Below are 14206 nucleotides of genomic sequence, written 5' to 3' on the forward strand. Positions count from 1 at the left end.
TATATGACATTCGGCCCTCCGGGCCTAGGTTAAAAAGTCGGTTTTTACAGTGATTGCATAGCCATTCTATATTAGAAAAGCAAAAAATGTATCACACCATAAAAGTTGTCAGCTGGTAGCTGCACTTTTCCTGTCAAATTATTCTGAACATTTTTTTCAGGTGTAAGATCATACATGAACCTGTTTATGTATAAATTTAGCGATTAAAAAATTGACTGCGCTTGTGATAGAGTAAAATGAATTGTGTGGAACGGGAATGATTTTTAATGGTATTTCGTATATAATATATTCAAAGCAGGGACCTTACATCAACATGCTAGAATGCGCAATTTAATATTATTGGCCCAAGGTGAACATTGCAAAATTTATCAATATTTTTTCAAGATATAATCTACAATATTCTTTTTGTTCAGATCAAGATCTACGACTATTGTTACATATAACTTTCACCTTCATCACTTAAAAATACACTTTGATTGAATCCATTGATATCCATAAGCATTGTAAGTGCAAAAAATTGTCCCATCTTCATTTTTGTGGTGTAGGGTGTAGATCCATGATATACGTATCAAATATGGAATACGTAATACACATATTTCTAGCACCAGAAAACTTGGTTTACACTTGATCCCTTATTCTGAGTCGAATGGTATATAACACTAGGAGTCTCCTGTGCTCTAATCAGAAGTCGGTCTCCAGCAGTTCTATATAATAATTACCTGTCTGAAGATTCCAGTATTACCAAATAATGATAATGATGTTCCTCCAACAATTGTTTCATCTCCTTGATTTCCAGCACAATCAAATATTGTTATACCCAACATAGAATTCCGGGATAAATCGCTGAATAAAACGGGTATAGTCAACCATTCATGCCAACTACAAGAATAAACTTCAGCTTTAATTCAATTCTATGACTATGACATTACCTCCATCTACTATAAAAGCTTCTATACGATGTAGTGACTGGTAGACCTAGACATTTTTCTTCGTCATACACTTGAACGCTAACTTTCAACGGTGGAAATTTTTCAGAATTAAAACCAGAAAATTTTAGTAATGGTTGTTGTAGAAGTCTTTCGTACGAACATGATTGTCGTTCACCTTCTAATGTGCCTCTGCAAATAAATATAAATATAAAATTTATAAAAATATATAAAAATATATAAAATTTTGTTAGTCATCAACCGATTAATATTTTTCGTCAAAAGACACGATCAAAACGAGTAGACCTAGACATTTTTCTTCGTCATACACTTGAATGCTAACTTTCAACGGTGGAAATTTTTCAGAATTAAAAACAGAAAATTTTAGTAATATTTGTTGTAGAAATCTTTCGTACGAACATGATTGCCGTTCTCCTTCTAATGTGCCTCTGCAAATAAATATAAATATAAAATATACCGCTTTCCGGTATTCAAGCCTAGAGGACGCATCCCACCAGCAGCGACAGAGAGTGCACCTTCTGCGTGGTTAAAACCTCAAACGCTCAGGTAGCAACTCTCTGTCGCTTTCCGGTATTCAAGCCGAGAGGACGGATCCCATCAGCAGCGACAGAGAGTGCACCTTCTGCGTGGTTAAAACCTCAAACGCTCAGGTAGCAACTCTCATTCGCTTTCCGCTATTCAAGCCGAGAGGACGCATCCCGCCAGCAACTCTCATTCGCTTTCCGATCTCCTTAGTTTTAAATTTAGTTCTTGAACTCAGGTCCAGTCCAATTTTCCAGAATTCTTATGTTCGATTCTTTTTAGAATCATAACACTCCCAAAGAATTATGTGACATTTTACAGTACTCTATGCAACCCATTTGGGTAGTCGTGAGGGGTAGGGCTTAGTTCCGGAATATGGGTTTAGAATTCAGAGCCTGCGTGCTGAATTGGATTCCGGAACTGATTTCCGTTTCGAAATTGTAGTCTACTAAAATCCAACTCAATTCCATCCAGAATCCTTCAAATCGGTTCTTTTGTCCTGAATACGACTTACTTTTCTATGGAGTGCCTTTTCAAAATTTACCCTTTCGCATTCGGACGACGGTTTTGAGATAGCCAGACACATATCAGAATCTACTGAAGAAATAGAAAAGGAAATTTTTGCTTTTATTGTTACAGACGAAATTGGATGGCGAGGTGAGGTTCTCCCACCAACATCAGTAGGAAACCAAGTATAAAGCGTGAAAGTATCATTTGGACTTCAGTCGTCAGGAGGAGCAATTGGCAATGAAAGTAGACCTTTTGCGTGGTGTAAAGTCTCAAACGCTCAGATCACAGAGCCAGTTTTCAGGATAATTTGATAAGCTTTGTGCAATTTTCGCAGTGCAAAATTCGCAACAGTGTTTAATATCTTAGAGAATTACACAATGAATTTAAATGAAAGGTTTCTTCCAGAACCACCATTATTTTATCATAAAGAACTATACTGGTTATTACGTAATGTTCAATTGTGTGTCAGAATGTTTAATGTAACTAATATGTAGTTTAGTTTAGGAGTATCGTTTAAAAGTCTAGTAGTGAAAAAGAGGAAAGCTTGCACAATGCACACAATCGATTAACTTATTGATATTCGAAAGTATAAAGAAAGAGTGTCACTTTTATTCGTATTCACGACATCCAGTTATGTCTCTGACATTACACACCCGTACTTTTTAGATTTAAAGTATCGTTTAAGGTGAAATGTAGCGGAATGCGCACGTTGCGTTTTTGATCAATTATTCAAAAACTAGACCAATTTTCGAAAAACTGAAAACCCTTAAGTTTTTGTATTCAAATTTATCACAACTAAGTATTCTTAGAATTTTGAAATTTTGCTTTGCCGAGCGTAATTGGTTTTTAAAATGTATGAGCGTAATTGGTTTTTAAAATGTATGTTCCGTTCCACGGGGATGATTTTAGAACTGAAAAGTAGTGTTTGTAGCAGAATTTCACAAATAATCTTAAAATGCAACTCAAAATTATAAATTTTTAGCCCAAACAACCGAAATTTGAAAAAGTTTACATAAAATTGTTCGCGTTCGTTTACATAAACTTGTTTTTATAGCTTGCGCGCTGCAGTTTCGTATTGAAATGGTGTGGGACGGTGACATTATATCATAAGCAAAAATTACATGTTAAATAATTACAAGAAATTATGCAGCATTAGGTCATATTGACACAAAGAAAAGAATAGTATAACCACTTTCTACTTATTCGAAGATGACAGTGAAAGTTAGAATGGAATATATTGGCAGTAATTTATTTTAACAGTGTTTTATTCGATAAGAAAATTCGACCGCGATCTATCATGTGTGTCAAGTGAACACTTTTACATAAATTTCATCTCAACGGCTGCAAGGGTCTGGTGAACTACTGTCAAAGATACCGAAAATACTTGAATATTTTCTTGTCTTCAATCGATATTTTGAAAGATAATTCATGCTTGTTACTGAACATATACATGGTAAGCAAGTTAGTCAATACAGATACATATAACCTCATGTTAGTCAATCATAATTACTCATGATTTATAGTTCTAGTAGTTCTAGTGTAATAGTAATCACAAACAATAACGATTGAATTAGGATATATTTAAAGTGTGAAGGTTTTAAAAATCCATTACGAATCAATGAGTCTAAAAATATTCTGAAAATATTCCTGATTTCTATGTGTCGGTTTTTCTTGATATGCTATATGCGACGATTCGGTCAACTGAAGAGGTTAAAATTTTGCGCGCTTTTTTGAGACTACATTTCACATTAAAGATATTTCACTAAGTGCCATTTCCTATCTGAAGTCTCGGGCGAAAACGTGTGACGACCGACTTTTGCCGCTGCAGAATTTGAACATTTAAAGGTTTTTGGATTTGTACAAAAACTACATGTTTCGTTTCGATTTCTTCGCGTATCGCCTTCGGTTTATCACTGCTTAAAGCAGTTAAAATTGAACCGCCATCTCCGCCTAACAGTTCAATTTGAACCGCTAAGCAGACGCAAAGTTCATTCAATTCAAACTACCCTTTAAGGATATTTCACTAGGTGCCATATCAAATCTGACGTCTCGGGCGAAACGTGTGACGACTGACTACTGGCCGCCACAGGATTGGAACATTTAGGGATTTTTGGTTTGTACAAAAAGTACATATTGCGTTTCGATTTCTTCGCGTTTCGCTTTCGGCTCATCAGTGCTTGAAGCAGTTCAAATTGAACCGAAGAAACCACTAAATGTTATTATTCTTGTTTTCTATAGTAGCTGGTATAACTTGGTATAAAATTGAATCATTTGCCTTCGTATGGAGATTATCTCTGTTCATATTCGAGGCGTCGTTACTCCAGTTCTTGTGTAGTAATGTCGTTATTCATGTTCTTACGTAGTAATGAATGAATTTTTTAAACAATTCGCTCAATCATTATACGTACAACAAGCTTAACATAATCTGTATTTGTTCACCAGATTATCTTTGTTGAATGTCAATTTCCTTAAATTTGAAACAATCAACTGTTCTATGCTAGTCTTTACATGCAAAACATATCATAGCTCTTTTAATTCGCGGATTTTCACTAATATTTATTTCCTTTTCATGAAAAAAAATTCGTTCATTACGTCTTGGCTTCTCACTCTTCTCAGAGTAGATTTGTCGCCAACCTTTCCTGGGGTTTCAACCAATCGTTAGGGGATGAAACCATTATCATCACATAAATCTTTTATATTAGCAATGCATTTCCACCATTGTTGATGTAGATTACTTGGCAGCTTGGCCACTAAATCACGAATCAATCTCGGATCGTTTAAATATTCTTCGTGTTTTATAACGATCATATTATTAACCAAACGGTAATTCGAAGTTATAAAGTCTATGACTGTTCAAACTTCGGATTCCTTAAATCATCACTCAAAAGATAGTTTCTGTACTTCCGAATTTCAGATTTTATTATTTTTTAAGTAAATATTTATTGAAATATGAGTTGAAATAAAATTATTAAGATTTACCACTTTGAATTCAGCCACAAATGGTGACTTTTCAGCCCTATTATATACATGATCTGGTTATTACCACGAAGAAATCATTTGCTTCCGCAATTCTGTGATTTTTGTTTAGAGAAAATTGTAAACCTACTTGTATTGTGTATTGAGGAAAAGGAACTTATATACCAACTCACTAATCGATCCAATTGAAGATTCCTTTGATTTTTGTCGGAATTTGCTTATATTATTATGTGATATTACATCCACTGGTTGAATATTTGTGAGGCTGTGTAACTCATTTGTACTAAACCAGGGAGAACAGGAAAATATTGAGAATTTTGTATTGAATCCTTTGAAGCGTTTTCTTCCTGGTGGTACAACAACTCGACAAAATTGGTACTGCATAAAGCATGGCTGGTCTGAAAATTTGTTTATAAATTAATAATTTGTTTTGTCGTGAATACGACTTACTTTACTATGGGGCGCCTTTTCAAAATTTACCCTCTGAGAGAGTGATAAGTTTTTGATCGTGAATATCTCCTGTTATATCTAACGAATCAACATAATTCTTGCTACATGCCATCGGAAATATGATCACAATTTTATGATAAAACTTTCAGTTGTGTGACATATTCTTAAATAGTTCACAATTAAACTTTTTCAGAAATGTTTGGTATAAACGAGTATCAAAGAAGATAATTCATAAGGCGCGTTTGCCTTTCTCGTATTTTGAAAGCTCATAGCTCAGTGATCTGTAGAAAGATTTATGTAATCTAACTACCAATAGAATCGAAAATCTTCAACTTGAACGTGTATTACAACAATATTGAAGTTTTTCAATAGTACACTATTGAAAAACCTTTTTGATTTAACCCATGACAGCATCAGCCAATCAGAACGCGAGATGTCTGCATCTATACAAGAGCATCCATATAAAAGTTGAATGGTTAATTTTTCCTACCATTTGCTGAGCAACTCTTCCCGAAACAAGACACACGACAGCAACATCGAGGACCTGTCGTCTCATTGTTTCCCGATATGAATGCACGAGACACTGTTAGCACAATGACACCGAAAAAGGCAGCCAAAAAGTCCAGCAAGGCCCAATGCCGAAACAAGACACACACGAGAACCATCTCAGATCTCAATATGTCCTACCAAAAGATTCATCAAGATGGGAGTTAAAATAATTTGCACCGTCACTAACACATTCAATTACGAACGGCAATGCGAAAGCGAAAGTGATGATTTTGAACACATCTTTATACTAGTTTACAAATATGCCGTGCGAAACCGAGTTGCCACAGACAAATATGTATTTTTTGTCGCGATTACTTTAGTATGCGACCGAAAACAAAAATTGTTAGAACAAATGTTTCCACTTGATTTTCGCATTCTACTTTCCAGGCGAATCAGAACTGGCTAAACTTAAAGCAATTCTAAATATTTTTTTATCACAGTGATGTGGTCGTCCTGAAAAGGACGGGGTTTTCAACGAATGGCCAGCTGCAGATGGCGAGGGATGATTTTCCTTTACTTGTTGTCACGGGCAGCGTTACCGGCCAATTCCAACACTTCGGCAACCAAGTACTCCATCACTGCCGCCAGATAGACCGATGCACCAGCACTGACACGCTTGGCGTAGTTCCCCTTCCGAGGCAAACGATGGATTCTGCCGCCAACTGGGCACTTCAGACCAGCACGGTTTGAGCGGGACTTTGCCTTGCCCTTAACTGTTCCTCCTGTGTGGGTGTTTCTGCGTAAAAATTCCACAATATGCTGCTAACAGCTCGACGACCAATTCAGGATTACTGGCAGCCGCTCTGCTAACTCTCTCTTTTATATCGTTTCACTGTTTCCCGTTCTGCGTATAGGAAAGGAATTCTAACTAAGGGGACGTCCGTCCACCGCTACCACTAGAACGTATAAAAGGAAATGTGATGTGAGAAATAGCGTCATTTAAGTTAAAGCAGCTACTCTGAACGTACCAGACACCATCAGCACGATGGCACCGAAAAGATGGCAGATTTGTACCGTCATTAACTCATTCAAGTACGAACGGCAATGCGAAAGCGAATGTTGAACACATCTTTATACTAGTATAGGGTCGTGTGAAAATATGCCATGCGAAACAGGGTTGCCATATATACAGATTAATCTGTATTATCATTATTATTATTATTATTATTATCATTATTATTATTATCATTATTATTATTATTATTATTATCATTATTATTATTATCATTATTATTATTATTATTAGAAACCCTTTTGCATACCGAAGATCGTATATACATTTCAGACCAGGCCATTGCAATTGTCTCGTACCGAAATTTCGAGAAGAATCAGATATCTTCGAACTTCATAGCTTCAATAAAAAAAACTACAAATTTGTCGTACCTAGCTTCGTATATAAGCAAATTAAAAAGGAATTGTTTCAAGTTTGGAATATATAGTTGTAGAATAGTAGCTGTTTAATGTAACTAATCTGTACTTTAATGTAGGTGTATCGCTTCAAATTCTATTAGTGAAAAAGAGGAAAGCTTGCACAATTCATACAATCAATCAACTAACTGATATTCGGAAAAGTGATGGGAGCGTGTCAGTTTTTTCGTATTCACGACATCCAGTTATGTCTCTGACATTACTCACCCGCCTTTTTTTAGACAGAGCTTAGAATTTTTGTTTATAAGATGATATAAACATTTAATGTATTCATTACACTTTGCCTGGATTGTTTCAATATGATCCTTGAAAGTGAGTTTTTTGTCATACGTTAAACCTAAGCATTTTTCTTGATCAGACCATGCCAATTCCAAACCATTCAAATTAATAATGTGATTATTGTTTGGTTTAAGAAAAGAAGCTCTTGGCTGATGAAAAAAAATTATTTGCGATTTTGCTGCATTTGGTTTAATTTTCCATTTTGACAGATAATCACTGAAAATATTTAAGCTTCTTTGTAGGCGACAGCAGATCACTCTTAGATTTCTACCTGTGGCTAACAGACTTCTCTCGTCACAGAATAGCGATTTCTGACAACCAACAGGTTGTTTCTGACCCTATATGCGGGGTTGGAAATCGAACCCAGGTCGAATGCTTTTTCTATGTTTAGAAGAACAATTCCAGTGGATAATCCAGAAGATTTATTTGCTTTAATAATGTTCGCTACTCTTACAAGTTGATGAGTAGTTGAGTGCTCATGACGAAATCCAAACTGCTCTGGTTTCATTTCGCAAAAGAGTAAATCTATGTTTAATTTCTTTTTGTAAATCCTTAACTAGGTTTTTCATAGCACGAGAACGTTGATATTGTCGTCGACGAATATTCTTCAAACGAATAATTCATCGGTGATAGGAGAATGTAATTTAGTTTGAGCTTTGGGAACTGAAACATTTCTAGCTTCGATAATGTAATGATTCAAATTATCTATTGCTGTGTCGATATTCGCTGAATTTTCTAAAATAATTTTAAGATTCACACGATTTTCAATGTGAAATCTGTATTCAAACCATTTAGCTCTATGATAGTTGAATATAGAATTATTTGGATTAATTATAGCTTCGTTGGAAAGTCTGAATGTTACAGGAAGATGATCTGAGTCGAAGTCAGCATGTGTGATCGGTTCACAACAATTGAGACTTTGATCTGTTAGAACCAGATCAATTGTAGAGGGGTGTTTCATGGAAGAAAAACAATTCTGATTACTGGGATAAAGAACTACAAAGAAACCAGCAGAGAGTTGATTATGAAGTATTTTACCATTACTGTTATTTTGCCTACAATCAGTGGCGTATCTAGGGGGGGCGGCGAAGGGGGCATTCGTTCCGGGCGCAACAATTTTAGGGAGGGGGGGGGGCACAGTTATCTTTGGGACCTTTTTTTTTGCTCGTCAACTCAGCTTTCCGGAGATGGAGTTCAGCTTTTTTTTGCTCACTAAACCAACGATGGGGGCGGCTAATCTCTTATTTTGCCCCGGACGCCAAATTTCCTCGGCACGCCACTTCCTACAATTCCACTGGACGTGCTTTGCGTTTAAGTCCCCTCTTACGAAAAATGTCGGTCGATGAGTTTTTGCAAATTTAGTTGTTCACCGGTGCATTGGAATAGCAAATATGCTCCAGCGATGAAATAAACTCCAGGAATGGTTTCAATTTCGATTCCCAAGCTTGCGATAACTTTAGTATTGAAAGAAGGTAAAATTCGATGTTTAATTTGCCGTTGGACGAAAATGGCAACTCCACCACCCATTCCAGTAAACCTGACAAATCGATGAACCACATAATGTGGATTGCTTTTCAATTTGAAATTTGGTTTAAGAAGTGTTTCTGTCACAATAGCACTATGCATTTTGTGAATTTTGAGAAAATTATAAAATGCATCTTCACTCGATTTTAAAGATCGAGCATTTAAATTTAAAATATTCAAATAATTATTTAACATCATAGTTAAATTTTAAATTCATTATATTATTATTTGCAAATTGCCATCCAATTTGCTACAAAAAGTGATGAAGTTTAACCGATAAGTTAAAAAACTTATAAAACCGATACACTGAAGAAGGATGTAAATAACATTCCGAAATACGCGTATCTGTATTGTAACGTTTGTTATGCTTCATTAAAGTATAGTGACTTTGTGAAAGTGTAATAACGTGACAGTGAAATAGTGGAATTAAATGGTACATAAATAGTGCAACTGTTTCTTGAAAAGTTTATCAAATGATCAAAATACTGAAGAAATTAAAAATAAACTAAAATAATTGCTTGGTTTTGCCCAATTATTACTTATGAAAAAAAATAACAGCGAATGGTATTTCTAAACCACTCTTTGGGATTTCTCATCTACTTTACCTAATACTTTAGAAAAAGTATGTTTCATTTTCCACATTAAAATTCACTGGGAACGGCAAAATTAATGCAATGTCGTCGTTGCCAAGGATGGCGTATCTATGGGATTCGATTTCCATTTTCCTCGTAGCAGAATAAAAGCGATTTGTTTTAAATATTCTTAGAAATAATCATTAGAATTCTATGTAAAAGTGAAGCTACGACGAAGAAAAACTTATGTAAACTGCCTTAAGAAATAAAATAACTGCCTTAGGAAAAAGGGTGGGTGCGTAATGTCACAGACATAACTCGAGGACGTGAACACGAATAAAACTGACATGTTTCTTTCTCTCTTCCGGGTAAAGATAATCATTCGTATTAGATTGTGAATATTTTGCAACTTTCATTGCTTCGCTTCCAGAATTTTAACGATGCATCTTTACTACAGTACGACTAATTGACGGCAAACATATTCTACCATACAATTAAATAACACGGAACAAATACAGTTTTGTAGATTTAGATACTCAATAGAAATAAATTTCTTCAAATTCTTTTGGAAATACTTTAGTGGTTCTAAAAAACCGCTTTGCATAATTTGTCCAATGTTTAGAACTGTTAAAATTCAAGAACTAATATCGACATCTGGGGCACGTTCCGAATTCAGCTGCAAATCTAGATCAAAAACTCAGGTCATAAATCTAGTTCTAGAAGTAAGGAACTGAAGTTATTTTTAGAATTTTCTGAATTGCGTTATAGAACTAAATTCTAAACTTGAATTCCAAGTCTTAATATAGGAACTGAATTCAGTTCCAGCATCTAGTTCCAGAAATCTGGTTCACAATTCATTGTTCCAACATGTAGGTTTTGAATTCTGGAAATGAATGCTGAAACTGAATTGATTAATTAAATTCTGAAACTTAGTTTAGGAATTAAACTCTGGTTTTGAATTCATTTTTTGAATGAAGGTTCGGTGTTCAGACCTGATATTTAGTTTCAGAATCTAAAATTCATATCCTGCATTTTGTTTATTAATTATGACGAATAAATCCTAAATCATAGCTCTGGATTGATTCGAATCCCAGAATAAGGAACTAAATTTGAAACCAGTTTCAAAATTTAGAAATAGGATTCATAGTTAAAATTCTGAACCTGTAATCTGGAACTAAATTTTGAAATAGAAGTATGAAACTAAATTTGGAACTTAAAATTAACTTCAGAATTCAGTTGAACCAGAACCTAGGGTTACCACCCCATTGTTACTGATGTTGGTGAAAGAATTTCAGCACGATTTTCAGTTCCGTCTGACTTACTAGAAAAAAATAACAATCCTCGGTCAAGATTTACCTATTACACTCGGCCAGTAGAACATCGGAGCTGATATGTGCCTGACGGCCTCACAACCGTCGTCCTGGTTCGAAAAAGGCAAGCAAACGTGGTGAGTTTTCCTCATTGTTTCCAAAAGTTTGAGAAAACATAGTTTTCGAATTATTTATGGTTATTTTACACTGTTGAAAATTTATTCACAAATTCCTGATTATATTTCTGATAGCATGGAGAAAAAATTATGTTCTTGCGTTAAGTATAACAAGAGATATTCACGATCAAAAACTTATCACTCTCCCAGAGGGTAAATTTTGAAAAGGCGCCCCATAGTAAGTAAAGTAAGTCGTATTCACGACAAAAATCAAATAGACCCTCAAGGCTTTCTTGAAAACTATTTTTCACCTGGAGCTGTTAGCGGAATATATTCAACAGTTGCACTATTTATGTGCCATTTAATTCCACTATTTCACTGTCACGTTATTACACTTTCACAAAGTCACTATAGATACGCGTATTTCCGAATGTTATTTACATCCTTCTTCAGTGTATCGGTTTTATAAGTTTTTAAACCAATACACTGAAATAGGATGTAAATAACATTCCGCAATACGCGTATCTGTATTGTAACGTTTGTTATGCTTCATTAAAGTATAGTGACTTTGTGAAAGTGTAATAACGTGACAGTGGAATAGTGGAATTAAATGGTACATACACTTTTATTCTGCTACGAGGAAAATGGAAATCGAATCCCATAGATACGCCATTGAAGGTTCGCTGCAATCCAATAACGGCACCGTTGATTCCGTAGTTAGTACGACGTAGAGGCATTCTGAGGAGGTTGTTGTTGCGAAGAGCTCAACATGGATGTTGATTTGACTAAGTAGTGCAGGGCAATCAATATTGTTCGTCAAAATATCGACAATTAGCATTGCACGAAACAGATCTCGACGTACTTGTAGAGTATTGAGTCCGATAAGCATCCCACGGCTTTCATAACTAGGCAGCTGGTGAGGGTTATTCCAGGGCAAACGACGAGAGCGAAACGAACGAATCTGCGCTGTATTGATTCAAGTCTTGAAGCTCCATTATGAAAGTGAGGATTCCATACTGACGAACAATATTCGAATGTTGACCGTACAAGCGAGAAGTAGAGAGATTTCAAACAGTATATATCTGTGAAGTGCTTAGCGGTTCTCATGATAAATCCTAAACAACGAGAAGCCTTTGCCACGATGTACGAAATATGCTACTTGTAGTTCAATTGTTCGTCGAAAAGAACGCCAAGATCTTTGACACAATTGACTCTATCAATCACTGATCCTCGAAGACAATAATTGAAACGAATAGATGTTAGTTTTTCGTGTGAAGGTGATAATCGAGCATTTGCTGATATTTAACGTCATTTTATTAATTCCACACCACTCGGAGAAAATTTCAAGCTCACTCTGAAGGAAATAGGCATATTCAAGACTTGATAATTTGGAATAACTTTAGGTCGTCCGCGAAAGATAGTCGTAAACCTTTCAATGAATAGATCACGTCGTTGAAATACAATAGAAATATCAGTGGTCCAAGATGACTGCCTTGTGGAATACCAGCAAAAGCAAAAAAACTCTGGAAACATTTTCATTGATATTAACCGCCAGCCGTCTATTGCAAAGATAAGATTGAAACCATTGAAGAATGTTGGAATCGAAGCCCAGTCTGTCCAATTAGGCAATTGTGATAGCATGATTAATTTTATCAAAAGCAGCAGAGAGATCCGTGTAGACAACGTTCATTTGATGACCCTTAGACATAGCATCCGTTATAAACGTCGTGAAAGCCCTAGCCGTGGCCGTTGAGCGTTTCGGCATGAATCCGTGTTGAGTTTCAACGATGTACTGCTTGCAGTGATTAGAAATAGGCTCCAGAACAACGAGCTCAAACAATTTAGGAATGGCGCTAAGAGCGGTGATACCACGGTAATTGTCGATGTTCTTCTTGTCTCCTTTTTTGTACACAGGAAACCTATAAGCAGATTTCCAAATATCAGGAAATACTCCAATCAGTGACAGTCGGAACAGAAGACATAAAGATACTATAATACCACTAGAGCATCGCTTCAAAATAACAGCCAGGATACCGTCGGGTTCAGCAGAGTGTGAAGACTTTATTTTTGCGACTGGTGTTTTTATGGAACTTGCGCTTATGTTGATTGAATTCATTGACTGTCCCAAAACGGGAACGTTAAGGTGAAATGTAGCGTCATAAAATGCGCGCAAAATTTTATCCGCCTCAGTTGAACGAACCGTCGCACAAAGCGTACCAAGAAAAACGGACACATAGAAACAAGAACTTTTTTCAATGATTAAGCGCAGTGGGCTTACTGGACGTAATGGATTTTTGAATCCTTCACACTTTGAATATATGCTAATTCAATCATTATTGTTAGTGATTACTCTTACACTAGAGTTATAAATCATGAGTAATTATGAATGATTAACATGAGGTTATATGTATATGTATTGACTAACTTGCTAACCATGTATATGCCTGAGTTTAGTAGCAAGCATGGATTCTCCTTCAAAAGAACGATTGAAGACAAGAGAACATTAAAGTATTTTCGATATCTCTGCCAGTCGTTCACCAGGCCCTTCCCATTGATGAGATAGAATTTACGTAAAAGTATTCACCATTAACTTTTTTCGGAAGCGACTTTCGGAATTATATAGCAAGATGAGTCTAGAAATGTCTGTTTCAACGATAACGAACGGAAGACCAAACAGCCTCTGGCCTCCGGTGCCGAAAATCATCAATAGTTTAATCATGTCTTAGATTACATTATTGGAAAACATTCCAATTATAACTAAAAGTTCATCATACCATGCAGTTTAGTGAATCTTTTCTCAAGCACATATTCGGGGCACGAAATTGAATATTAAGTTATTTCGTAGTTCCTTATTATTCAATCGATTTTTAAAGCAAAATCAAGCGTTGATTCATTGTATTCATAATAATTGAAAAATCAATGAATTCCAATAAGTTTTCCATGCTGACTGGCTCGAAGCTGACCCTCAATGTTTATCACTTTGTTTGTATATCAGGTTAATGAACGATAATACTTGGCTTGTA

At 35.6% G+C, this 14206-nt stretch overlaps 1 protein-coding gene across 3 annotated transcripts in view; it reads right to left on the reverse strand.

The window, feature by feature from the left end:
- Positions 1-14206, reverse strand: part of LOC131436716 (phosphatidylinositol 3-kinase catalytic subunit type 3) — a 508878-nt gene that overhangs the window by 377406 nt on the left and 117266 nt on the right. For all 3 annotated transcript variants that reach the window (XM_058605589.1, XM_058605588.1, XM_058605587.1), the window contains exons 2-3: positions 930-1118; positions 720-879 (exon numbers count right to left, since the gene is read on the reverse strand). In XM_058605589.1, coding sequence (XP_058461572.1) covers positions 720-879; positions 930-1118 — 349 coding nt within the window. The remainder of the gene's footprint in view (positions 1-719; positions 880-929; positions 1119-14206) is intronic.

Source organism: Malaya genurostris, chromosome 3 (genome assembly GCF_030247185.1).
Source record: "Malaya genurostris strain Urasoe2022 chromosome 3, Malgen_1.1, whole genome shotgun sequence".
NCBI lineage: Eukaryota > Metazoa > Arthropoda > Insecta > Diptera > Culicidae > Malaya > Malaya genurostris.